Source organism: Ruditapes philippinarum, unplaced genomic scaffold (assembly GCF_026571515.1).
Source record: "Ruditapes philippinarum isolate M1 unplaced genomic scaffold, ASM2657151v2 ctg242_1_1_1_1, whole genome shotgun sequence".
In the NCBI taxonomy this organism is placed as follows: domain Eukaryota; kingdom Metazoa; phylum Mollusca; class Bivalvia; order Venerida; family Veneridae; genus Ruditapes; species Ruditapes philippinarum.
Genome location: NW_026855075.1, coordinates 120,673 through 148,659, shown reverse-complemented (window position 1 = coordinate 148,659; position 27,987 = coordinate 120,673). Strand labels below are relative to the sequence as shown.

Genomic DNA, 27,987 nt, shown 5'->3' with positions numbered 1-27,987 from the left:
AACATATTCCACCACGTGCAATCAGTACAGACCAAGATCAGCCGACCATGGTCTGCACTGGTCGCTTTTTAGTAAGTACAATTATGTTTTGAAATTATCTCTAAAAATGATACATGATTTTGTCTACATTGAAAGATGGGCAAGTCCATTTAAGATATACTGCAGGGTTATATGCTCTTTTTATACTGTCGGACAGAAATAATAACGAGATATTTTTTACAATTATTTTACTTCAGAAATAAAGGAGACTTAAAAGACTATCTTTGTTAAGTACACATTATTGTCTTTAATTCACATATACAGAAGTACAATACGGCGGAAATTTCAGTTTAACTTTTAACAAGTTAGAAGCGGTCACACTAATACACAAAAAGAATACGTAGTTTTGTCATCAACTAATATAATGCGAAGAAAAATAAACAACAAACAAGAAAACCGTGTGCAACCATGTATTTATATATATAATAAATATTTTCAAGGTTTTCTGATATACATATTTTTCTTAATTGATATTTAGAAAATGATGAACCAGCAATTTTGCTAACAAATGGTGGTGTCGGTGCTGGTTGGGTGGGGGGGGGGGGGGGGGTGGGGGGGGGTGGGGCTGGGGTAGCTATACTTTACATCTTTTGTTCATTTCTATTCATTTATTGATGTATTATCAAAGCTGTGTTTATTGATTTATTTAATAAACTATAATAAACATTTCTTATTCATCTGAATGTTTCTTTAAATGATTATTATTTGATTGATTGATTGATGATTGATTGTTGATTGATTTACTGATTCACTCGTTCGTTCGTTCCTCATTCATTCGCTCGTTCTTTCCTTTGTTACTTTATTCATTTATTTGTTTACCTTTTTATTCATACATTCATTTTGAATAAAACAATTGCACTGTACCTGGGGCCACATTTCCTCCGTCGTGTGCCCGGATGAAATATGTCATTATGCACCGATTTGACGCTATGGCGTTACGTGTAAAATGTATATTTGACATGAAATGAAACTCAATCTTGGCGTAATTCGAGTCACTTCTCAAATTTCGAAATAACCTTTTTAAAAACTCATTTAAAAAGAGATAGTTATCATTTGATGGACGATATTTTGCACAGCATTGTATCTGTCCAAGCAAATAAAAAACTGCAAATATATATCAATTCATTGAATATAATATTTTAATAAATTTGTAAAATTTTGTCAAGTTTCCAAATCTAATGTGTCAATATTTGATGAATTTTGTCTATTATACTTTTTTGCGTTATGTTACATTAAACTATCTTAATCACCAGATTATACATTTAAATTAGGAGAAAATCAAACCTATTTTGAATTTTGTAACTCATTTACGATTAATTACTCCTATAATTAGGAGAAATGACGCCTAATTATGACCTTGCAACTCATAATAAAAAGTTCTTAAAGCCTAATTTAAAAAAAAAATGTATATGTGCGCAATTTAAAAAAAAATTTATGTGTGCGCAATTAAAAAATGTAAGTGTGCGCCAAGGCAAAGATTGAAACCCAAAGGAGTGAAAGGTTCGAAGTCAGGTACCCTGACCAAGCACGGACGCTGCACGTGCTTTCTAGACTCAAATTAATCAGAGAATTAAAAAAAAACCTGCAAGAAATCAGTTATTTGGTTACAGAAACCAAATTGATGTAAGTTCTTTCTTACAAATTGTAACTGATCAAAATTCATCCAATTTTTAGATTGTCTACGTTAAAAATGGCCAATTTAAATTTACAATAATTATAACTAAAAATTTAATGAAATCTCGAAAATAATATTATCTATGTAACTTTCATTTCGTCCTAATGTTTTTTGTTTTTATTCTTAGAGGAACAGCTGTAACTTATATGGCAAATAAAATGTGTAATGAACAGTCATGTTTAGCATTAACAGTCCATTTATAGTTTAAGGATCTCAGTATGTAAATACATTCTTTCGGTTGGGTTTATGGTAGAGGTTATATGGCCAGCAGTACTGATGGAGGAGGATCTCAGGTGAGCCTCCGTGCATTATTTAAGGTACGAGCGAGCACCTGTGTAGAACCACCGACGTCCCATAAGCTAGCTGGATAGCTTCCTCACGTGAAAGAATCCAAAGTCCCTGTCGGGATTCGAACCCACAGCAGTGAATGGCAAGTGGATCTTAATATATACAAAAATGGAATAGTAGACTCTATAGAATCTGGTTTAGAGGTACATATGTTCAGACTTAAGATGACTTTGGGCGCTTAAAAAAATTCTATTTTGTAGAAAATGAACTCTGGGGTTGGGCAGGTAGAGTTTAAAATCGACCAACAACCATCAGTCAAATTATATTTCAAATATTACACACATTCCTTGTACACATGTATATTATACTATCATAATGAGTAAAAAAACGAAACCAATTTTTATGATTTAAATAAATTTTTATTCATAAAAAATCTATTTCTGGCAATAACAAATATATTATATAATCAGAAAACTGTACAAATTTGTGTCTCCCTGCAATTATAGTATAAAAAATAACTAACATACAAAAACTAGAAAAAAAGCGAGTAATAAAATATATATACACAATGTTCAAACTTCTTTGTGTAAATGGAATGTTTACTCTCCGACTTTGTCAAAATATAACAATGTATCGATATTATGGTTTAAAACATTTGTTTATATTCGGTGAATTTATAATATTTTTTAAATAACAATGCACTCATTTCATCAAAAGTGTCTTAATGCTTGCTCATTTCTGTCTTTTGAAAAAGAGGATTTAATGGAGCGGACATAATTCCTGTCGAGAGAGATGTTGTAAGTGATGGATGAAGACCCGGATGAAAGCTGCTGTGAATTGAGGTCGGGAAGCTTGGATGAAGTCCGCTCGATAATGAACATGTTGGGAGCCCACATGGGCACCCAGATTTAAATCCTGGGATGGAAGATGGCATTGCACCAAGGGTTGGGTTGTCGGTTTTGTATCTCTGAGCTAAAGAAGTTTCAATTGAGGTAGTTTCTGAAGTTGCAGACGACAGTCTATCTAGAGCAGACGATGCACTCAGTGCCCCGTGGAATGGAGGTAAAGTATCAAACATGGGTTTGAGTGGATTTTGTGGTGCCAACGGTGAAAAGGCTGATGAAGTTTGTGTCTGGTAAAGCCCCGGAAGCGGAAGTGACGGATACGAAGGGGCGGCTGGGTTAGGTAAAGCGTATGGATACGAAGCGGCGGCTGCGGCGAGGTAAGCGTAGATTTGTGGATCTGGAGGAATTCCGTATGGCCAAGTGACTGCCATTCTTTGGCGCTTATCCTTCATGCGGCGATTTTGAAACCAGACCTGTAATTGAAAATAAATAAAATAAATCAGACTGCTAGGGATTTTCTTACACCTTCGTATAAGTATAGTATTATAATTAAAAAATAAATTCGGTAACATATGAAACAATACAGATAATAAAAACGTTACCAAAACAAATAATTCCGAAATAGATATTTATGTTTATCATATTTTTATATTACCATTATTATAATCAGTTTATTATTCTTATTAATATTATTATTTATTTCGATTCTATTTTTTCTTGTGTAGCTAAAAGTTTACCTTTATTGTGCTCTCTGGAAGGTTCAACTGTTTTGCGAGTTCACATCGTTTTGGTCTGGAAACGTAATTTTCCTTGTTAAATTCTCTCTCCAAAGTGTTGATCTGTTCTTTGGTAAATGCCGTTCTGTATCGTCTAACACCGTTATCCAATCCGGACAAATCTGTAATCAATAAAAAAAAAACAATTTAATTTTGGGGATCAATTTTTTCATATTCATTACATACATAGAAAATAAATTGTAGTGCTTATCAGCGTAAATATCTCTTTCTTACTTCCAATTTTTGATATACAAATGTACATGTATCAGATTTTAACAATTTGATTTTAAAAGATAAATAAAGAACGAAATAAAGTTAATAGAATTTTAGTAATTACGTTAAAGTAAATTTTCATCAAACATTTATCAACGGAAGCAGTTAGCATACTTTGGAATGCTCATTATCAGATTCGGTTGTTAATTTTTGCATCAAAACGTGCATGTCTTCATACATTTTACGTAATTGAAAATGTCAGAATTTAAAAGTCCATATGTTATCTGCATGTTAAAGTAAATCTAGCCGAATAATTTGACAAGTGTACGCTGTACAGTACATTGTATTCTGTTACAGCTTACACATCATCTTTCATAATCACATTCTTTTAAACAGCGTATTTTGTTGCAAAACATTGTATGTCTACAGTCATAACTTAGACCTCGTTGTCGATGAATTTAATATCTTAATTATCATTACTTCGCAATTCTGCAGTTTATTTATATTCTAAATAGTCTGACCTTACGTTTTTTTTATATACCCAATTAGATTCGTAATTGATGTCATCTGTTTTGGTAACGTGTTTAAATATCAATTCAATTTCTGTACTTTTTGCATTGGAAATAAAATAATGGGTTTTAGGCAGAACATTGCGATAGAATATCGGAGTGTTTGGTAATGTAAAAGATCAGAGGTTAGCCATTTATTCTAAACAAGACCGCGGCCAGATCTGACAATCTCGTCAGTGCGTAATGAGCCGAAATGATCGCCGCACTATTTTTTACAGGGGTCGTTACGAAAGTTGCGCACTTCCGGTTTTTCTACTGATAATTCATTTCAAGTATACGCTGAATATTATGAGATAAGATATTTTAAATTTATTTAAGAACTCATGACATATCAGAAGGTCGAATATTATTAAAGTCCATAATATATCTCTGTAATTTTTCCTACGCGTTCGTTGAAATGTATTCATACGCTTGTATTTTTTTTGTCTATGAAGACTCGGACCGGACTTTTTGCACGCCCCTCGGTTATACAGATTAGTTCATTATGTATTTGATTGATATATACACTGCATGATAGGAGCGTATTAACTAAAGCATAATTACTTTAAATGAATATTTCTGCACATTCTAAATCATTCAAATTACCGCCATTGTAACCTATGGCCTTCTGTTTAACGTGGTAGCGTACCGTAACAAATTTAATTGTTAAACACACTGGAAAAAAAACTTTGAGACATTATTGTTTCAACCTAGAAAAAAATGTCCAAAAATCTAGGTTACATCTTACTTGTTTCTTTCGTCTATTTTTGTCTTTGTAATAATAAAAATATGTTGTAAACAGTTCATGAAAAATAAAACATTCCGTAGTCTTAAAAATAAATTGAAAAACACGGTTTCTTTGTTTCTGTTCTTTACTGTTTTGTATTTTATTCTTTGCACTTAATCTGTTTTGTATATACAGTTGAATTCGCTTTATAGAGCCTGAATCCCTATGACGACCATTTCCCTTTTTTTAAAAGCATTTTTAGGTTTTCTTTTAATTATATGAGTTGCGATTTCGTGTAATTTCAATTACAAAACTATTAATGTCTCTGCGGTATAGAACTTTGGTTATTTTTAGAATGTGACGGTAACAGAAAAAACATATCCATTGATGTTTGCGCGTTGACACGTAATTTATGACAACTTCATTAATTTACCGGCATCACAGCATAAAATTGTGTAAAACGTGCGATTATCACAATTTGTTATTCCTACGGGGCACAAGTTTGTCAATACAACGTCATTTTTCATGAACAGACGTCAAAATATGACGAGAATCCATTTGTCTTCATACACATATAGTCCTCACCTGGACCCTTTCACTAAGAGCGGCCCTTTCTTTTATAGGGGCAGAAAGTTACCCTTCAGGGGTAAAACGTGAAGGCTGAATTGAAACAATTATGTTTTAGTAAATGATGATATTAATTATGTCAACTGAAACAAAAGCTCCATTATAATGAAATAATCTTGACAATAACGAGTTTGTTAACGATGAAAAGGTCAAAGGTTTCAGCAGCTGATGTCGCTTAGACTTCTTTTTTGTAATTAAATTTTTGCAATGGCCATTAATGGTAAAGAAGTAACGATACTTTAGGTATTTAGATGAAGAAAAACGCTAGGAAGTTGACATGTTTTTGCTTGGATTTTTTTTCTCCGTATTTTTATCATTCCTTATGAACATTTCTCTTCTTTTTTTCAAGTAAAATATTTTAGATCTTCGTGATCAAGCAATTTATTATTATTTAAAAATGTACAATAATAGTCATTATGATAAATAAATAAATAAATAAATAAATAAATAAATAAATAAATAAATAAATAAATAAATAAATAAATAAATAAATTAATTAAATAAATAATTTTTTTATTAAATGTCCCATTACATGTTTTTTTTGCGTATATTATCCATTTTAACATTTGCTTTTGCATAAAATGTTCTGATGTAGATTTTAGATATTCAAAGCATCTGAACTGACAACCATAGCTGGACGCTTATGTGTTTATTTTTATGTTTTTAATTTTTAAAGTAATAATATTAAAGAGAGGAAAAAATACAGTTCACTTTTCTTAATTTGATGATTAAGAATGAGTAAAATATGCAAATTTCACGTTTATGCTAATTTGATGCTAAGTAGAGTATATATTTTTTACAGAAACAATTATTACCACAGAGCAGACGACAAGTAGAAGACATTATATGACAAAGAATTATATGGCATAACGGTAATTAGAAAACCTCATAAATGTCTGCGAAGACACAGAAAAAAATGAGGAAATTTCAGATTTCAAACAATTATCCTTTTGAGAAAATCGCTTTATTGTCCCATAATAACACAAGCTGATTAATTTAGATTTATGAAATTTAATAATTTGTGTGGGTTGTCGGTTTACCAAAAATTATAGGGCAAATACTTGTCTTTTATTGGTTTTTAATTATATTAATATATACTAAGTTTTTTTGTCAAAAATTTAATTTGTTCATCATCTAGGAAAACAATGGACTTCATATATATAGTAAATGAAATTTCTAGTACATCAATCAGTTGTACTGCAACATTTGAAATATTAAATAACAATTGCTATGTTTTTCCAGGGTATTTCAATTCTTTATTTGAAAGACACTGTTTTTTTCCAAACAAAATGCATATTACAAATCGAGTAAGTGCTCTGCATTCTTCAACCATCATTCGCATTATATTGTTTTTATTCGGTAAAAATAGCTGATTTCACATCGTTAATATATGAACATCACTGTGGTACAATAAAAGAATGTAAAATATTAGAAAACAATTTCATTTTTGACTTAAAACCGCTTAAAGTGGGTGTCTTAATAAGTAAAAACAAGGAGTTTCAACCTAAAATCCCCCGACTTGTTTAATCTTTTTTTTCTATCCACATCAAAGAGTAAAAATCAATTCGTCATTAAACATCTAAATCACATAAAAGTAAAAGTATAAGAAAAGTTAAAAAGCGTGTTATTTGCCTCGGATGATAATGTTAACAAGCATTATTTATTATTTACATTGTCAGATTAAAGGATTTTTCACGAGTGTTCGATTAATTGCGCACAAACGTTTTTTGATGCGTTACCCGCGCTTCGTTTGTGTGTGTTTTATTATTATTATTAAAGTACTTTTTCTATAATTTTCTGTCTTATATACATATATTTATAACATCTATTTATTATAAGTAAATGCTAAAACGTGTATGATATTGTTGTCATTGAAGTTAATTTATTTATTTCTATATAAATGTTTGAAGTTTACAATAAATAAGATGGTTTCTTTCAGGAATAAGATCACATTAACTCACAGACAATATATCAATCTGTTTGTAAAATGTATGAAGAATGTATTTCTGTTACAGAATATTATAATACATTTGCATGTTACTCATCAAAAATGTTTGGTTCGCAAGCTGAATTCGAATGCGAGGTCCATCCGGAAACTAGATTTGAGTTTATGTTAATGAATTGTTAATTATAAATGTGAACATAAATTATACATACCATTGTCAACATTTGGATTCCTGTAGTAATGTGTTCCGATAGCATCCTTCTCGCCGTCGTCGGAATGATCGGAGTCCGTCGGCGTTGTCTTCTCTAAGCTCGAATCATGTTCTGAAGCTGTTGAACATGGAGACGAAGGCGATGTTGGACAGCTTTGTCCTCGTTCTATGGGTGACGGAATTGTCGGGTATTCCGTCGGAAAACCAGGCCGATGAAACGGCTTCTGCTGAACTGAGATATCCGACGATGGGGTGACAGTCGGCGAAATCATACTCTTATTGTAACTGATGAAAAATCCAAAGACAAATATAAACACACAACAAATGTCACTAAAAGTTCCGTTTGCTTTTTATAGTAAAAGCTCAGCGTCTAGTAAAATGTAACTGTTTTTCACTTGAGATACACCTGTACTAACTATTTAGATCCGCTGTGATTCTGATATTGCTACAAATGAGCTGTGTGACAAACCGTATGTCGCTCTTGTTATTAAAGCACACCTGAGTTTTACGACCTTTACCTGTTTTCCATTAACAACCAATCCGGATGCTCGTGGGCGTGGCTTAATTCCGCATCGAATTTTCTCAGTGGTTGAGACAGATAATTATTGTTGTAGTAGTTATTTATAACTCCGCCCCTCAGGTAACTACCTTTGATATTAAATAAAATGATCAGGGTGGAGTTTTTACACACACATTTTCTTTGATACGTGTATTTCTCACGCAATATAGTAATTAGTGAGTTGTAATAGTCGAGTCGGCATAAATTAAGATTGATCCCGATCTGTGAAAGTTCCATATCTGATCATATTGCCTTCATATGCTACTTATCACCCTTCTGTTATTGTACTGGGTGTAATAAAAGCCGTAATGACCCCCTTTAAGATGATAATTAATTCTTATAGACGGATATAACCTGGTTATAGACTGACCACATGAGGAGTTGTGTAGATGTCGTAAAATTTCGTCCTTCTCTTTGATATGAAATCTTGTTAATTTAGACAAAGGAATATCTTCTTTCATTTGGTCATTTCTGCAATATTATGCAAATTATAAGAGGGTAATAATAAATGTTATTGAGTTTATTTAATAAAGTAATTAGATAGTTGAAATGGTTTATTTACTGTCATCATACGTTATAAATATGCATAATTCCGTTATATCTCGGCTCCAAACTGAAAATGTGTGTAACTGTAAAATTTCTTCACTATGAGGGTAGAGTCTGGGTGGATGAAAAGGGTCAATAATAACAACTGGGGACTACAAACGGACATTTTCAAGAGCACTTCAAGCCTATAAGTACCAATATTATTTCAAAGCTCTCAATAAATGGCCAATAATTTCAGGAATTTGAGAAACCCTTCTTCATTTCTCTAATGCTTTCATCTACATTGTAATAAAATCACTTGACTTTGAACCGCATAATAAGTGGACACCCGTGCCGCAACAATTCTTTGATATTGTGTGTGTATTCCCCTAAAAGGATATATTGTCGTCTGCCTTTAAAAAAAACTTAAATTGAATTCTGATTAGAGTATTTGAAATTTCTAACGGGATATTAAAAGATTTGACCCCGAAATCGGACATAGACTTTAATAACCCAGGTAACGGTCTTAAATTAACAAATGACCTCTGACCCAGAGGCCTTCGACGTTCTATTTGTCGGCAACAATAAAATTAAAGATTTAAGGCGTAAAATAACAACATATCTTTATCATCTATACAACAATTACAAGACATTTATGTTTGTAATAAAAGCAAGCAGACCCATGATTTAACTGAAATAATTTATATCACAGATTGCCGACGATTAATTGTATAAAGAAAAGATAGATTCTCAATTTCATTTGTAATCCAATGATTAAACTTTTTTGTATAGAAATCTATTTTACACCTATCTATAGTAAATCCCTTAATTTCGTTCACCGAAATAAAAATAAATAAGGATGTCGTAAACGAATTAAATGTTTCTTTGAAGATAGCCGCTAACAAATATCTACTTATTCTGGTTAAAGACAAATTACTAAAGCTTTAGAGTAGGGTAATGCGTCATTTTTCCACCCCGTCGCGAATTTTATCCCCAAATACAGAAAATGGGTGTTTCAAAAAGAGCTAACGCGATTCAGCGTTCGGAGTCAATTTCTAAAATTGTTTCCCAAATGAGGCGTGTTATTTGAAAAGAAAAAGACATCAGAAGATTTCACTTTATTTTAGAGCGATTTAACGACTGTATAATACTAGTATTAGATCGCTTTTAGGAGATAATTTCAAAAGTTTGTTCTTTTCATTCGACTAATACCTTTCTTTTTTCTCGTTTTATGACAGTTCATCAATGGGCATAAACGTCTTGTGAAAATCTGTCAGACAAAATTAATTTACACACTGGCTGCTGTCAGCCGGCGAAACTAAACAAGAGTTATCAACGACGGACAAGCCAGTATCCAATGACTGTAACTTTTATTTGTGAGTTGTTGTGATAAAATGGACCCATATAAAATGATGTAGAAGCAACGGGAAATAATAACATGTGTTTATTATATTAAAAAATAGAAAAAAGAATAAGTTCAATTCCAACTAAAAAATATGCATGATACTAAATAAATCAAAGAGTAACAATGTCATTAGTCCCATAATTAATATAAAAATCCATCTCTTCTTGTTGCAGATTCAGATTTTCTTTATAAAAGTGAAAATAATAGTAAAATGTTAAATTTGAAATAAACACCTTGGTCCTGGAATAATTGTCTAGATTGGCTTCTGAAACAGGAGAACCTTTTGCACTTTTTAAAGCTTAATATAACAACTTTTTCGTCAAATATTTCAAGACTCTATCAGTGAAAATACGTAATAAGGTTCAAATAAAGTTGATTACACAACTTGTTTTCTCTCTCTTTTTCTTTCTTTTTAATAAACAGCTAAAATATTACATATAATGGCTTCAGGAATGAGCACTTAAAAGTCATTACATATGTTTTGAATGTAAATTCAATTATAATCTTGTTGTTTTGTCCTACCCGACTTTTATTCCGTATATTCAGCACGTGAAATTCTTGCTTGCATATGTATATTATAGCGTGCTGATTTTTCGTGCGCGTGTGTTTTTTTTGCTTGTTTTTTTGTGGGTTTATATAAACTTGTCAATTGCACTCTATTTTCATCTGCTATGGTATTAATTAATATGGAGAAATTGTACATTTGTCGATGCGTGTGTGCATTTGCGAATAATACATTTGTGTCACTGTGCAACTGTCATGTATTTTTTTTTAGATGTGAACGGGTGTTTTTTTTCGTTTAAACATCCCCTTCATTTAGGTAATTGAATGTACAATAATTGTACCAGTTTTAGACTTTTAACAGTCAATACTTATTAAGAAAAATACGATAATTGAATTAAAGGGAAAATATCCATGAGAAAATGCCCGAGGATAGCGTCCTACCCACAATATTGTAAGTACGGATGATAGCGGCAAGATGAAAGACCGAGGTGTTAATAATTATTACTAATGTGGCCTTATTAGTACAAGTTGTAAAATTTATGGTATTAATTTTAACAGGTATTTTAACAAAAGAAAACCCATGTTTATCAGATTGAATCTAAAAGATAATTGTTTCGTACAAAAATTCGGAAGTTAGGTGTGTAATGATTTGGGTACTGCACCCAACGCCGAAATCGGAACAACTCGGCTGTCTCCGACAATTTCGTAAGGTGGTCGCCCGAGGTGTTCCGAGTGCCAATGCCATTTTCATCGTCAGGACACTTACATCATGTGACTTAACGTATCCTTGCGAATATCGAAATAATAAATATCACATATCTGCACTCAAATTTCAATGGTTAATATTTGAGTAACATTAAAATACTCTGACATATAGATATGCATGGCATATGAACGTTAAAATGTGTTTTTTTTTCTCAAAACATAAACGAACGTAAACCGATTTTTTTTTCATGCGACCAGTGCCGATCAAAATCAACTGTCACTTCTGTGCCGTCTGGCCATGGTCTGCCCTGTTCGATTTTCAGTCAGTGTACGTTTTGAAATTTTCCCTAAAATGGTAAATGGTTTTGTCCAGATTAAAAGAAAACAAAAATAATGAAATTTAGTTATATGCTGCTGTGTGATCTGGTCATACATATGTCATTATAAGTACTTATATAATACTTCTGTCAAAGGCTTGTGAAACCAAAAAATAATTTCTTTATACATGTTTAGTTCTTGAAGAAAATATAACCGTGAACAATGCACAACTTAGACTATACATGTACTTACTTTAAGCATTTAGCATTAACACGAAGCTAATCAAAAACCTTATTTGAAGTAAAATCAACTGTAAGAAAAAACAACTCCATTTAACGACCATATGCAAAAAAGTCAGTGTACGGGACATGGTGTAAATATAGTCATTGATAAAAAAGGGGAAACTTTGCAAAGCATTCCGTTTTTTTTTCCTTCAAAATATATATGTGTTTGACTGTTTGATGATCCGACTATATCAACCATTTTCCTGCTGAATATGTGAAATGGATTTCCCCAGCTCTGAAGCAGCTCTGAAGTTGGAACAGTACATTAAAAATTCAGACATTTCGACATCAAAATTAAAAATAAGAAATGAAATAATAATAATAATAATAATTTAGAAAATAAAAAAAAAATAAAAAAAGTTACAACAGAATATTGTAGAGCCTGGTCAGACTGAACGGATGGACAAGCTGTCCTGGCTCTATACCAGTAGCCAAGGCAAATCTATTTTAGTTCCCACAGGTGAGGAGTTGAAGATAATCAAAACTTATGATGACCAAAGCAGCCCTTTCACCCACAGACCGTAAAATTTTATTAATTTGATTAAAACTGACCAAGACAGAAAAGAAAAGCAAAGCATTTTGTATATGGAAAATTACAAGTCACAAATGTAAACTTCCAGAATTTATAGTTACTGGGAAAGTTCTTGTCTCAGACTTGAATATATCTGAACCCGAAACCCATGGTGCGCTATCAGACGACACATATACCGGCACTTACGAACAAACAGACCAAGAAAAAATATAGAAAAAAATGTATTAAAATATAAGACAAGTTGTAGATCTTCATAACGGAATCAATACCTATGGTATTTCTGAGACTTCTTTGTCGGTTAACATCAAAGAGAAATGATAATTAACCTGATTAGCATCAGCTTATTGTTAATTAGCAGAACTAAAGCACAGTAAGTGTGTAATAATTGGATTTGAATCAGTAAGTAAAGATCATAGTACTACCTACAGTAAGTATTCTTCTTTTATTTCTTGGAGAGAGAGAGGAGGGGGAGGGGTCCATCCGTCAAACGTGAAGAGCCTCAGAGGAGCATGGACCACACGGGCATGTCACGTCCTTCCATTCCTTACAATTTTTTTTTATATAAATTATACAGAAAACAAGGCAAAACATGTTTATGAACGTCATGGAGCTAAATATATATATCTGTGTGAACGTGGATAATTTTATCATGAATGGGTAGAAAGGAGAAAGAAGGACGTCATTTCCGCTCTCTAGCCAAACTAGAGAAAATTGGTGCAAAATTCATCGTCTTATTAATCTGCCAAAACAAAGCATCTCTCCTCTGTGATGGTTTACAAGTAAACGTTGTTTCTCTCCAAGGTCATGGCTCTCGGTCGCATGGTCTATATGTAAAAGTCTCGTTAGCCTCGCTTGCACGAAATCTCTGATAACAATTAAATTCAGCTAAGTTCGGTAAGTCAACTTAGTAAATTCTGTAATTCAATATTATATAGTTTACTTATTAAACCTTTTTACCATGCAAAAAAGAAAACGTTTAATTGAGTACCTTTTGATAGTTTTTTCTTAGTTATCCACGTATTTATTTTAGGTTTAAGACAAGTAACTCCAAGAGAAGACCGACGTGGTCCTGTCGAGTTGCGTCCCTTAGTTAAAAAAAATACACGTAATGCCTTTTCAATACCCTCGATCGAATGAACACGAAAAAACCCATACTATATAGTCTAGATTACTCTCAGACGATTTGTATTTTTTGTCTAAATCTACGATAAATTCTTGAAAATATAAAGTTCAGCAACCTTTGCATAAAAATGACTTAAAAATGGGATCAAATAATGAAAAATTGGGCTTGTTTATATCAAAATAAGGCCCCGCAAATGTGTTCGCCACCTGCGTACTCTAAGTGTATAAGAAAGTTTAGACCTGTTTATTATTACATAAAATGTAAGGAGTTAATTCTTTCCTGCCGTACGCTGTGTAGTCATCATTTTGCTACTAATTTTCTACAATGTTTGGCTTTTAATGATCATGTTTTTATTTAAAACTGCTAAAATCTGTTTAAACCACACCATGTTTAACACGTTAGGGGTAAAATTTACAAAATCTGCTAATAAATAGATACAGGATCATAGAACCAAGTGGGAAGTTTTGATTTTTGATAGCATTTTAAGCCTTTGATGTAACCGCCGATTGAAAAAACATAATGTCAGATTATTTGTATGATTAGCACACTGCGAAAATCGCGCGTGTACCCGGTGTACATACAAACCTCCTTTGATAAGAATTTTTGAGACAAAAACACGTTATCTGTTTATGTTTGCTGTTTAAGTGAAGAAAGCCTGCAGTAGGTCGTTCCCTTTAAAAGGCTATTTTAACAAATACAACGAAATATATACGAGAACGTTCCCCCAACGGTGGTGGTTGTGTTGGTCAGTAAGCCACACTGAATTTAACAGAGCTCAGTTTATCCATCTATACATTTCATATATTTAAACTCTTTGCACGTGGATTTTCCACCATACCGTAGGCCTATATGGTATAAAACAGCTTCTCCTAACCTCACTATATTTGCATCGAGTTTCATTTTAGATAACTGTACAAAATATATGCACAGTTTGTCCCATTATAATGGCATGATGTTAAAGATTATGTGACAGATTAGTTATTAATTCAAGCTAGAGACAAAACTTCATCTCAATGCTATTATATATTACTTGTGATGCTAAATCTTCTAGTGCTAAGGCCATGAAGGCCAGCTATAGTGCTAGAGGGGCGTGGGAGACGTTGCACTTTCCATTAAGGTAGCATACTCAAGATATTAACCGAGTCAGTTGTTTTCAACGATATTTAAAAATGTCTTCAATGCTCTTCATGGCTCTACTCTCACAAGAATGCCCATTGCTTTCTTAATTCCTGTAAACAAAATAAAAAAATGGTACAATTCCAATCATTTTTAAGTTCTGTCTGTATGAATAAACGGCGACAGAATGGAGTATCAAGAAAATTAGTAATGTTGTATGAAAATTGCCGCAACACATAAGTCTACACATATTTAAAAACGGGGCAAATGGTCGAATACGACAAGGTATAGAATGGAAATTAGATAGAAAAAAATGTAATGTCGAATATTGACGAAAACACTTAAAAAATACAGGTATATAATAAAACGAAAGTAGACGGGAGTAAATGGGTGCAGTTATTCATAATTTATTCCAATTCATCCTGTTATATAATCAATTTGTTATACAGTATTACATGTATAATTATGCAACTCCTTTTAGGAAGTCCAGATAAATGCAAACAATTTAAGAATTCTTATTTTTTATTCATAAATTAGAAATTATTTTAATTTTTATTATATTCTGTCCCGGTGCTTTCATAAAACGACCCATTAATACTGCCATATATCAACACAATAGGAACACATCATTTATTTTATGAGAGAAAATTGGTCTTTATAAACGTTTCTAGATAAAAAGAAATAAACATTCAGTAGCGCTAAAGTAAATAAGTTTGTAGGAAAAAAAAACAAACAAACAAAAAGAACCACACACAATTAACAACAAAATGGTCACATCTTTAGCATGCACACCGTCAAGGAAGATGAATATCTTTAATTTACGCCACTAAACTATGAAAAAGTCATGTAATATAAAGAACAACAAATATTTTATGATATCATTGCAAAGTTGTTTGCAGATGCTAATGTAAGGGAGACAAACGTTGAAATGCTTCGGATAAGTTATACACATCAGTTATTTTCCTTATATTATAGGCTTAAGAATAGAAGGGACATAACTGCGAAATTTTGTTAGGAGCATTGCCGCGAGAGTTCTTTCCCTTTGTTTGTAGGTCTCCATTTGTATTGTAAAAGATGAAACTTTAGAAGATATTTTAAATTGTTTTTGCATAATTTAGTTATATCATTTAGAAACGATGTTTGAAAAACATTTAAAACCATAGATTTCTGAAGGTATAAAGTCATTTAAAGTGAGTATTCGTGTATCCAGTCAAATAATTAGACAGCTTCATGGCTCGTTACTTTTGACCAGTGACATCAAATTCTTTTATGCTAGTAAGCTATTTACCTTGCATACTGTACAGAAGGTCAGTGGTTCAACTTAGCTGATTGCTCATGCATAGTGATACAGTCAGTGAAGGCAATCTGAATCACCTTATGAAAAGCGTCTATAGTTTGCGATATTTTGGAATGCTTTAAGTTGTAACATTCATATCCATGTGACATAATCACCAGGATCACAGGAACTTGAAATTCTATCAAATAACCAATGTTAATGATAATATCCAAATATACCCCCTATATACTATAAATAATATTATATGGGGGTGAATTTTGATTATTATCATTAATATTGATAGAATTTCAAGTTGCTGTGACATAATCTAGTAGTAAGTTAGTAACACTAACAGGTGTCATTTCTTTTCTAAACATCGCAGAATTGTCACACTGCTTACCAAAGCTTTCTTGAAATCTTGACATTAAATGCTAATGAAGAAAAAAAAAAGAAAATAAAATCAACATGAAAAAAATTAAATTGATTATTTTAGACATTAGAAAAGCATTTAAACTGTAACTACAGAAAAGGTCATTTGAAAATATTAAAGCCTTCATTTAAAACAAAGCTTATTTAAACAACTTGTCATTCAAGTAGTTCTGGATCACTCAAAACATATATTTCCTTACACACAAGTGCTGATTTTATAAAACTTATAACTGATTCTTTTGTCTATGGAAACATTAGGAAGGTAGGGCCTATCATTTTGTTTTTATTGATGAATAAAAAAGAAATTAAATGATGTGATTTGGATTGCCTACATATACTGTACATTGAAGAGCACCAGATGTTCACAAATAAAGGTATTCATATCTTCTCATAATTGTTCTTCATTTTCAGAAGAATCAATTATATAGGTAGTGAAAATTTGTTTACTCACATTGACCATTATTTTAGGAAAACTACCAATTTCAGTACTGTACAATTTGGAAAAATAACATTGTTATTTACCTGATTAGATCTAATTAGGAATTTAACAATATTTCAATTAAATTGAAATGCAAAAAAAAAGAATAACCATTATAATAGAAAACTACCAATTTCAGTGGAGTTAGGAAAAATTCATGATTATTTACTTAATTACTTATGTAATTAGGAATTTAACAATAATGGTAATATACAAAAATCAAGATTGCTGTGGTGTAGAGGTCAGTATAATTATTATCTCTACATATTTTTGACAGAAACACTTAAATCTTTCAAAGAATTACTTGTTTGACATCAACATTTTAAAAAGGTCACAAAAGAGAATCAGTTTTAAAATAATGACTCGAATTAATTTTCTCTCATTGCATTGAGAAAACTGTGGGAATGTTTTTGTTTTTCTAAAGCTAATTTCATAGAGTAAACCAGCCTGTGTAAAATGTTTATATGTTCATGATGGACTCAGATGGTTTTTTTATTTGTTTTAGATAATTGGGTCAGTCAGAATTGTAAAATGCTTTCAGCTTATCTCTTTCTGTCAACTTGTATGTTTTTAGAGTACATTGTATCATGTATGTACAATAATACATTTTGTAATTTGATCTTTTATTTAGAACACACTTTTGATGATACTAGATATTGAGTTCCTTTTTATACACATTGTAGTTTTAAAATGAAACCTAAAAAATTTTACTGGTTTTATATTTAATATATAAAAAATTGCATAAATGTATATTAATTCATTGCCCGCAATAATTTTAAGTAACATATTTCTAATAAAGGACTTTTCTTAGCAATTAATACAGTTCTAAATTGCACCTTTTATTTGGTATAAGTGGCCACTTAATATTCTTTTTAAGTTATTTCCCTTTGTTTCCTTTCTTGCATAAATTTAGTCCAGACCATAACTAAAGAAGCTTTAAGAATATTAATTAAGGATAGGGTTACATATTTTTAAGAGCAAATACCTGTCAGAGTATAGGTAAATTCAATTGTTAGATGGAGTAATCCAAACATTGACATTTCTGTAATTGAGGACTTGTCCCACACAACAGATCTATTTGCACCAGTCGGAGTCTTGGTACTTGGTAAAGTTAGGAAAAATCCCTAACATTGATAGAAAGGAGTGCAGTTGACAAGAATGACATCTCTCCATATCATAATTTTATGATGAGTTATTTTTTTATTGCTTTGAGTAACAGACTTCAAAGGTGAATAACTCTCTTATACCAGCTTTGTACTTCTTGGGTTATTGCCCTTTGATATGTCATTGCAATGCTTCCCAATCAAATCTGGATTTTCTTTACTATCTTTTTCATATCTTTCTGTTTTAAGTATCCTAGACGATCTATGTAAAAATTCCAATTTTATGTTTTTTAAGCTTTTTGGATCTCAGTAGAGTTGCTTTAACAAATTGTTTCCTTAACAAATTGTATTTGATTTACATGTATAACTATAATATTATTTATGTATTAGCTAAAAATGTCAACAAATATATAAGTAAAGGTGTTCATAGGTGTTCCGGTCAGCAATGACATATCTTGATGAGTTAAATACACAAGATACAACTGTTTTGCTATAACTGTGTTTTAGCAAACATAGGTTTGTCAATATGTGGGTCAGTTACGTTGTCGACAGAAGAATTTCAGAACATTTTGCTATTGGCACAGTAACATAAATTATTGCTAGATGTAGGTGGTTGACCCATTTATACAGGTACCTGATATTAAAACCACACGACTTTATGCTGCTTTGTACTAAGACTAAGTAACATTTATCTATTTTCTTAATTGACCAAAGTTTTAAAGTTTTAAATGCTTTTAAATCTCCTTAAAATTTTGAGTGCATGATGTTTTTAACCACAAAAAAAAAAAAACAGTAAAAAACAAAACAGTTTATACATGGTATTTAAGCTGTGTTGAAGTTATTGGAAAAACTATATTGAGTTTAGTTTTTATCAGTCCCCCACTTGAGTGTCTAGTATGAATGTCCTAATTTTTGACATTTGATCCTAATATTTCATGGTATATGAATACACAATCTAGTATATTTACATGTATAGTGTATAATATATAGAGCAAGAAATAGACCTGAAATAAAAGGTCCCACTTTATATAAGCATGCAGTAATTCATTCAGTGTTGCATATTATTATATGTGATTTAATTTTTTGGGTAAGTTTAAAACATTGGATTTTAAACCCTTTAGTGTTGTGTATAACGATTTGGATTACATTTTTTTATATACACATACAGGTGAGATATGATATATCTGTGGTTATTTAACTACCATTATTTTGTGTAAATGAATTCATTAACACTGCTTAATAAGACAATACAACTGCAATATTTATGGATTTTCCGGGCCTATCAGGTAGGGAAAAATCATAATGTGTCAATGGTGGGGTGGGGTGGGGACAAAATCAGCTGAGGCTGAAATTATTATTGCTAATCTTCTAATATTTCACAGTGATTAAACCTGGATATATATAAGTCCAGCAACGTATTTTCATTAGTTTATGTATTAAGTCCTCATATAGGTATTTTTTAATAAAATTTTAGGGGAAAATATTGTTCTTCAAGTAGGTGACAAAAGTTCTTTTTATCTGGGAAATGGGACCCAATTTTGACTTTAAAAAACACTGAATTTGTATGACTTTTTATATCAGTAGGCATTTTTTCAACTGTATAATTTAGATGTATGTACTTTTATTCAAGATGGCCATTATTATGCATGTATGTTATATTACTTAGTTTTTCTCTATGATTTTGTACTATTTTTCCTCATAAAAGTTACCTAGGGTCATATGGGGCACCTGAAGATATTTTCTCTACCAGTAAAACACAGCCACAAAATGTCTATAATGAATTTAATTGGGCAATTATACTATCACTGCACTGAAAGACATTTGAAGCACATCACTTACACTTTTTAATATACTTGAGTAATCATTATCGTGGAAATTGACACAATATATATAAATCCCAACACCTCATGCTTGTTTTGTGCATGTTTCATTGCAGTCAGATAACAAAAAGGTATTGTGTTGAAGGTGTCTTTCAGTACATGTATAATGGTGATACTGATTATCTCTAGGCTTTCATTTTAGAGTTGGGTCAGGACAAACTTTCATACTTTCTGACCGAACTCTATATTCACTTCAGTGCAATCTGACTGGATTCTTTAGGACATTTCATATATACTATTACCACTTACCACTTGCCTGCTGGGCAATAGCTGAATAGGTAACCATACCACCAGTACAGGCCAAGATCCAAACCAGGAATCCAATTGCCGCTGTTAGCTTTTCAGTTGGTTCATGTTTTGAAAATTTCCCTAGAAATGATGTATGGTTTAAATGTCTGGACTGAAAGAAAGATGGGCAACTCTCAATTTAAGATATTTAACATCATGTAAAGGTTTAGTTGTCTTTGAATCTCTTAAATTGTCTCCAAAGCATTCCAATCTCAATACAGGACAAATTTGGTTACATATACCCAGCAAGGTAAACTAATTTTAGATTATATCTGGGATGCAAGTAGTGTTAAAATGTAAAATGTTATTAAAGGTTATATTGAAAGATAAATAAAAATGTTCTACCTTTTTACATTGGCTTGACCGATTATGATATCATAATTATATAATCAGTGTAGACACCAATGATAACAAATAATCTAGGTATGAGAAACATTATGAGCAAACATGTAAACTACTATCTTAATTAATCTTCATACACACTCGGGATTTATATAGGCTTGATTCACTTTAAGTTAACTTATGAGGAATGTTTGATGTACGTTTGATGTACGTTGAATTTCACTCGCATATTTCATTGATAATATAAAGGATGCTCTGACTATGTCATTGCCACATTACTTGTAACTAACCAATTATACTGTGACTGTGTGATAATTGATACAAATTAGAGAGGACTAAATCTTGTAAACCAGACCAAAGTAAGTACGTTAACATAATAGATTTGTCAAGCTTTGAAATTCAAAGTTTTCAGGAATTTCAGAATAATAATAAATTTGAACTTCCAACAGTAATAGTAATATAATAATAAATTGTACACCTTAGTGCAATAACTGGTTAACTCCTATTAGATTTAGAAGGACTTAACCTGTTAATACACTAAGGGGACAAATTATAGTCTGACTGGTCAGACTTCAGATTTGCAGGCTTGCCTGGCTCTGAACTGGTACGTGGCACTTAAAACTTATCACATTGTGTTCCAGTCGGTAAAGGGTTAAGTGTATGATCCTTTAATCATGACCACCTTAAATATCTTAATGGACTTGTCCATCAAAACTATGAATCATTTTCAGACAATTTTTAATACAGGTAAATGATGGAATAGTAACTGGTGCAGAAGGTGGGCTGATCTTGGTCTACACTGATTTCTTACTCCATCAAGTTGATATACATGTACCCTGCAAAATTTAGTAAATTTTTATTAGCCCATCTTTGAACTTTTAATTTCCTTTGAAAATGATAAGATTTCAGTATGGAAAAGTAGGTTTAGACAGCTTACAGTATAAAACAGAGAAAAACAAAATCCCTAAAGAAAGCCTAATACTGCAAAATTGAAAATGTTGCAGACTTGGTTTGATTGAGCATGTTCATAGACAGTATTGGTACTTATTGCAAGCTGCCACCCAAGCCACCTAGCTAGCACCGGCTGAAAGTCTTGGTGACTATGAAGATGCGTCTAAGACTGATGACATTTAATCTAGTCCAAAAATGTTAGAATAACATTAATGTGTACATGTATTTGAAAGTTTTACAAAAATGGCTGTTGAATTCTTTGCATAGTACCTAAACAGTTTACATATCACATACATTTGGATCATTTACAAATTATGGACAGTCCTCTTTCATAAAAATATTCAATCATGTCTTTCCAAGTTTAAAAATTAGGTTATTATTTTGACCTTTGTTGGTGCATCAGTTTGTACGTCCATAAAATTGAGTTCAATGTTCCACTATTGAAACATTAGATGTAGAGACAAATTGTATGTAAATAAAGTACTCAAATATCACACATAAACAAAGTCGATCATTTTGCCTGGTAAACATTAAAATACATTTAAAAGTAAATACACTACACAGTATATAATGGATCAATTTTGTAGATTTCAATGTCTATAGATCATATGCAAAATTTTAACTGAAAAATGAAATGAAAGTGCTGGGGCATGACCAAGTTTACTGTAAATCTTTAAAATCCAATTCAGACTAAATTAATGAATATACTGAAATAGGATGACAGCTCTATAATGAAGAATAAAGGATCTTAATCAATTTTCTTTTCTTTTTTGAAAATGAAAAAGAGATGACATGTCTTGCATGCTTTCAAATTTAGAAATAGAATTTTATCATAAAGTTTTCTTTGCAGATGGCAGTTAAGTTAAGATTCTCTGTTAAGTTTAACATTATCTAAAACAAGATTTTTTTTTTATCTATAGATTTTATTAAAATCATTGTAATATTTTAAATTGCTCTAATATTCCATTTGTGAACAGGATATTGATTAATATATTCTGTTGTGTTGGATTTTTGGATATTTATTTATAATATTGAATGCACTGGATTTTCATCAAATTATTATTTTAATGACTTAAATAAAAATTATTCAAGACTCGCAATGTTTCTTTGATATTTTACTGATATTTAAACATATTTTAGAAGAGATCTATTACCAGTGTTTACCTTCACCCTTTGTGGTTGATGTGTTGCCTTTAAGTGTTAAAGCATTGGAATTGTAGCCACCATTTACCCCTGCATGAGTTTGTAACATCCTAGGTTAGCCAAAATCATCTTTCCTGTTTTGGTGCCATATGACCTTAATTTGTTGGTGCGCCATATAACCAAACAAAACAAACAAACAATATACAGTCAAAAATACTGTCACTCTTTTTATACATTCAGTCTAAATATACCGCAAAATTCCTATTAAACGCCCCCGGGGGCTTAACATTTTCCAAAAGGGGGGCTATTATTATTTCAACACAGTTTTTCCTAAATCCAAAAATCACTGTAAATACATTTAGTGTTAGCAAGTGTTGGTAATAACATTAAAAAGTGTTAAGGTTTTAAAGTTCATATTGTACATATTTGTGATTATAAAATACTATGGATTCTGAATGATTTGAATAAAATTATGGCTTTAATTATGAGTTCAGCACTGATGAGTAGATTGTTTTCCTTAACAAAAGGCCTGGGGGAGGGGCCTTTATTAGGGGAGGGGCGTTGATTAGGAATTTTACGGTACTTTGTTTCTGTGTTTACACTCTTTCTATACCCTGACACAATTTATACCCTTGTTTTATGTATTCCCGTCTCTTTTAACCATCACAGATAATTGTTTTTGTTTTTTTCAGGCTGATATGACTCAATATAAGTAAGATAGATCCAGAGAGCCGCCACAATGGTCCAGTCGTTTGATGAGTTTTGTGGAAATTCTCCTCTTTGGGTGAGATATACATGTGTATTTTTCTGATCTATGACAAAAGTGTCATAACTATTTTATTACACTCAGCATTGAGTTATACAACAATAGATTAGTTTGTTGTGACCGAATATCAACTTCAATCCACACGCCCCTTACTGCTGTTGGTCTGAATCTCTCCAAGGATTTTTTCATGTGAGGAAGCTGTCAAGCTATCTTATGGAACTTTGGTGGTTCTACTGAAATGCCCGCTTGTGCCTAAAATATTTTGCACATATGACCTTAATGGACTTCAGGGGCACCTGAAGTCTTGCTCCTCCAGAAAAGCGGAAAAGTCACCATTTGACCTTTAAAGTGTTGGGGCAATGTAAACTCAAGGCCACTCTATATTTCAATGCCTTGTTTCTGTGAAAGTTTCATGATTTTTATTAGAAGTTATTTAAAGTGGTGTCTCATAGTCATGCTACCAGTTAATTATGTATCGTTTAATGCAAAGTCATTGGATGACATCATGATTATGATTACCAATCAGTTATGCATATACATAAATTCTTGTATACCGAATTGAGGCAGGGATTGTCTCTATATCAGAGTTGTCATATGTATTTATAGAACCTAATAATATATTCTTTCCAGTTATAGAAGGTAGATGTAGAGGTAGAAAATACTTAGATACCTTTACATATTTTGCTATATCTTGCTTTGCATTTGCATTATATGCACAAGAGCAACTTGACAGAAAAAAAAACATTTTATGTACCAGCCTGATCTGTCTTTAATGCAAAATGACATATTAGTATATTGTGGTTGATGATTTGATTTAAAATTTCAGGAGGTGTATTATATAATGAAAGGGTTTCTTACTATAAGAGTATCTTGATTCATTGTCCTGTTTTTTTCGTTTTCACGGATTTTACTAGAACAGATCCTATGCAGTCAAATACTTGTTCTAGATCAAAATGTTTTTACCCTTATACCCTAGTCCCTAGCTATTATGTTCTGTTTAACTATAAATTAGTACATTAATAGCATAAAAGGGCATTTTCATATTGGTAAGTCTGATAGGTATAATCGAAAACTTACATTAATTATGATAAGGTTTTTTTGACATGACGGTACTGAAAATATTTTTTGAGATTAATGTTTCATTTGATGAAGGTCTAGACCAATAACTTGTGTGCAAAATTTCAGATCATTCGCTCACTCCCTTTTTCCAAATTTATTAGTCTTGTGAAAAATGACCCAAAATTGAAAAGCGTTGAATCATTATTTACTTAAATCGGGCTAAGAATTGCACATAAATATGATATTCAATGTATTTCTGATTATACATGTATTTCTTTATTATTTTTGCATATCTTTCTTTTTTAAGTGCCCCAGCTGATATTTGTAAGAAATTCAAATTTCATGTTTTTCAGCTTTTGTACCTTTGTGGGGTTCCTTTAATCAAAAACTATTACATGCATACATATATTTATGCAGTTTCTAAGTAACCATTCCTGAGTATACAGTGCTGTTTGCTGGTTGTAATTGTTATTGGTGTTTTATTTATTTCAGGATGAAAATTTGTTATTGAACAGCTCATACCCGCATTTTACAGACTGTTTCCAGGACACGTTTCTAATATGGGTTCCTTGTGGAATTCTGTGGTTATCTATGCCATTATATATCCGTTACTTGTTGAATGATGAGAGATCACCTCTACCATTATCTGCGCTCAACATTTCAAAAACTGTGAGTATATATGTTAAGGTAGTCATTTAGTATTTTATTGTCCAAAGCTAGAATCTGAGATATTTTTTGTTCTGGGTCAGAATCTTGCTTTGGCTACATACGTAAAATAGCACAATATCCCTACTCATAGTACAGTTAGTTTAGTTTATACAAATTTATTTTAGTTTTTGTTGGAAGCTATAAGCTTATTGAAAAACTCTTGTCCCTGAACCAAACAATACTTAGCAATTTGAGTGAAGTTTCTTGGTCATTGAAACAACAGCTTGCCCCTGACAGGGTTTGAAAGACCCATGTCAATCCTTAGAATACTAGTCCAGCAAGTTAACCACTCGGCCATGCTGCCACATAATATAATAAGATTACAGATTAGTTTGACTAAAGTTTTAACCTTGAATTTAAGGTTTTCAGTTTCAAAGCAGGGCAAATTCATTAAACAAATCAAGCAGGTTGGACAAAGAGTAATCAATTTTGGTTCTAAGGTAAGGGTAAGGGTTAATAGTTTGTAAATTTTAGTTTTTCTTCTTAAATGCTTTGACCATGTAATCAATATAGGAGCACACCAGCTTGCACAAACATACAGTCTGACTGTAAAACTGTTTCAGTTGTACTGTTTAGTGTTTGATTTTAGCAGGCATTTTGTATCCAATTCCCTCACATCAGCTATGGACAGTTCTAAATTAAAACCTTGACAAGTCCATTATACAATTTTAGGGTGGTAAGGAATATCAGTTTAACATTGTACTTTTTTAAGCAAAAATTTATCATTCTAATTCATACTTTTTTACAATGATAAGTAAAGATGACCTCTTTTAAAAAAAATTGCAAATCATTGCAATATTGATAACCTCAGCTAAAGTTTGTGAATCAATTTATTGAATATTTAATGCATTCAAAGGTTGAGATGTAATGAAATTATCAAGACCCTACAATATGACCTTAAAAGAACAAACAGAATATAAACTTACGCAAAGCTTTCACACTACCTTAAGCACCATTACCTGTAAATTGTATTTAATATTATTATATTTATATAAGTTGGGTTATACAAACATTGTATAATATTTACTTTCACTCTGATAATATTAAATACTTAAATTACCAAATGGTAGCTAGAATGTAAATGAGTCTGCTTAATTTAATACCAATACATTTCTTCAGATGTTCTTTTAGCCTTTAACTCTTTGATTGTTTGCAGCACTAACTGTAGGCCTGTGCCACCAATACTGGACCAGGCCAGCTTATATATCTCTACATATGCAGGTTCTAAGCAAAATGAATGCATGTCAAGCCCATCATGCAATTTCGGCAGGGGAAAGGATAATTTACATATAAAATACATTGTATTATCACTGTCACATACCCCTGCCGCTTTTGCGACTCCATAAAAATGGTATAGCACGGTAGTGCATATATTTTGACGTAACGTTATTAACGTTATACAAACATAGTGAAAAATGTGTTAAATATTAGTGTTACACTGTAGGCGCATGAATAAAAAATTATTCTTTCATACATTAAGCAGTCTTAAGTTTTAAGAAATTTTAATCACAAAGGTTGTGTTATATAGTTTAATGTTGTTTCTTTGTATATTTCAGTTTTTCTCATGGATATTATTTTTTGTGTGTGGTATAGACCTACTGTATGCCGGAGATAGTGAGGAAGATACGGGAAGTCATTACAATACCACGGCATACTATACAGCAGGCAGTATACGTGCCGCTACATTTGTAAGCGTTTAGTGTTTACATTTTGTATCTAAATATAGATCATGACATCATTATGCTCCGTTGAACAATATTTGTAGAGTTGCATTATCACAAAGTTTCATTATTTAGACAAAAAAAAAACAACAACTTCTGCTCTTTAATACTATTTAATGCTGCATAATGCGGTGGCATAGCATTTCTTCACAAATGCACAATGCTTATGTGTTTATGTTTAGAATTCTGTCAGAAACTGTTTAAATCCCCCGCCCCTAAAAAAAGAAAGAAAAAAAAAGAAAAGAAAAAAAAGAAAAAGAAATTAATGGAATATAAGCTTGAAAATAAACTTGATGAATTCCATGTCTTACCAGGTCATGGTGACATCTTTAACATTTATACATATAGTATGTTTTCATTACAGTTACTTGTGGCATTAATAGTACAGCTAGAGCGTAGAAAAGGGGTAATAACATCGGGGATAATGTTTGTGTTCTGGCTTCTTACATCAGTGGCTTCCATCATCCCATTTTACACAAAAATAGAAGAAAAGGTTTGTTTTATTTCTGTTTTATTTTACATTTGTGCAGTGTTAAAATAGATACATCAATTATTATAGTGTTGATAATGTTCCAGACAGCTTTAACCTTTTCCCTCATATAGACGTGTTTTGACGACTTTTAGCCCCCCCCCCTTTTTTGAGGCCTCAAACAGTGAAAAAATGCCCTATATAGGCCTAAAACACTGTTTTTCGTTTGAGAAATGTTAAAAAAAAAAGTGACCACTTTTTGGTCTAGTTAACATTTGTGCCAAGTTTCGTCAGTATTGAAGCATTTTTCATAGTTTCATAGCAGTTTGAAATTGTTATTCAATGAAAACGGCCATTTTTCACTATAAGCTCATGGGGTAAAAGGTTAACTTGTTATGGGAACAATTGC

The 27,987-nt window shown here is 31.7% G+C and overlaps 2 protein-coding genes across 2 annotated transcripts in view; one reads left to right on the top strand and one right to left on the bottom strand.

The window, feature by feature from the left end:
* Positions 1-2,712: 2,712 nt before the first annotated feature.
* Positions 2,713-8,370, bottom strand: LOC132742025 (homeobox even-skipped homolog protein 1-like). The gene is made up of 3 exons (XM_060730303.1): positions 7,896-8,370; positions 3,585-3,745; positions 2,713-3,320 (listed from the first exon to the last, which is right to left on the bottom strand). The coding sequence occupies exons 1-3, from the start codon at positions 8,164-8,166 to the stop codon at positions 2,724-2,726; spliced, it is 1,029 nt and encodes a 342-aa protein (XP_060586286.1). The 5' UTR covers positions 8,167-8,370; the 3' UTR covers positions 2,713-2,723.
* Positions 8,371-23,494: 15,124 nt separating this feature from the next.
* Positions 23,495-27,987, top strand: part of LOC132742024 (multidrug resistance-associated protein 1-like) — a 47,979-nt gene continuing 43,486 nt past the window's right edge. Inside the window, 4 exon segments of the mRNA XM_060730302.1 lie at positions 23,495-23,639; positions 25,173-25,349; positions 26,945-27,076; positions 27,474-27,602. Of these exon segments, the coding sequence (XP_060586285.1) occupies positions 23,595-23,639; positions 25,173-25,349; positions 26,945-27,076; positions 27,474-27,602 (483 nt within the window). The 5' untranslated portion in view covers positions 23,495-23,594.

Coding starts and splice junctions, on each gene's coding strand:
- LOC132742025 (XM_060730303.1), bottom strand. CDS start 8,166: ATGATTTCGCCGACTGTCACCCCATCGTCGGATATCTCAGTTCAGCAG. Junction 3,746..7,895: donor GAATCCAAATGTTGACAATG/GTATGTATAATT, acceptor TATTGATTACAG/ATTTGTCCGGATTGGATAAC. Junction 3,321..3,584: donor TTCCAGAGAGCACAATAAAG/GTAAACTTTTAG, acceptor TTTCAATTACAG/GTCTGGTTTCAAAATCGCCG.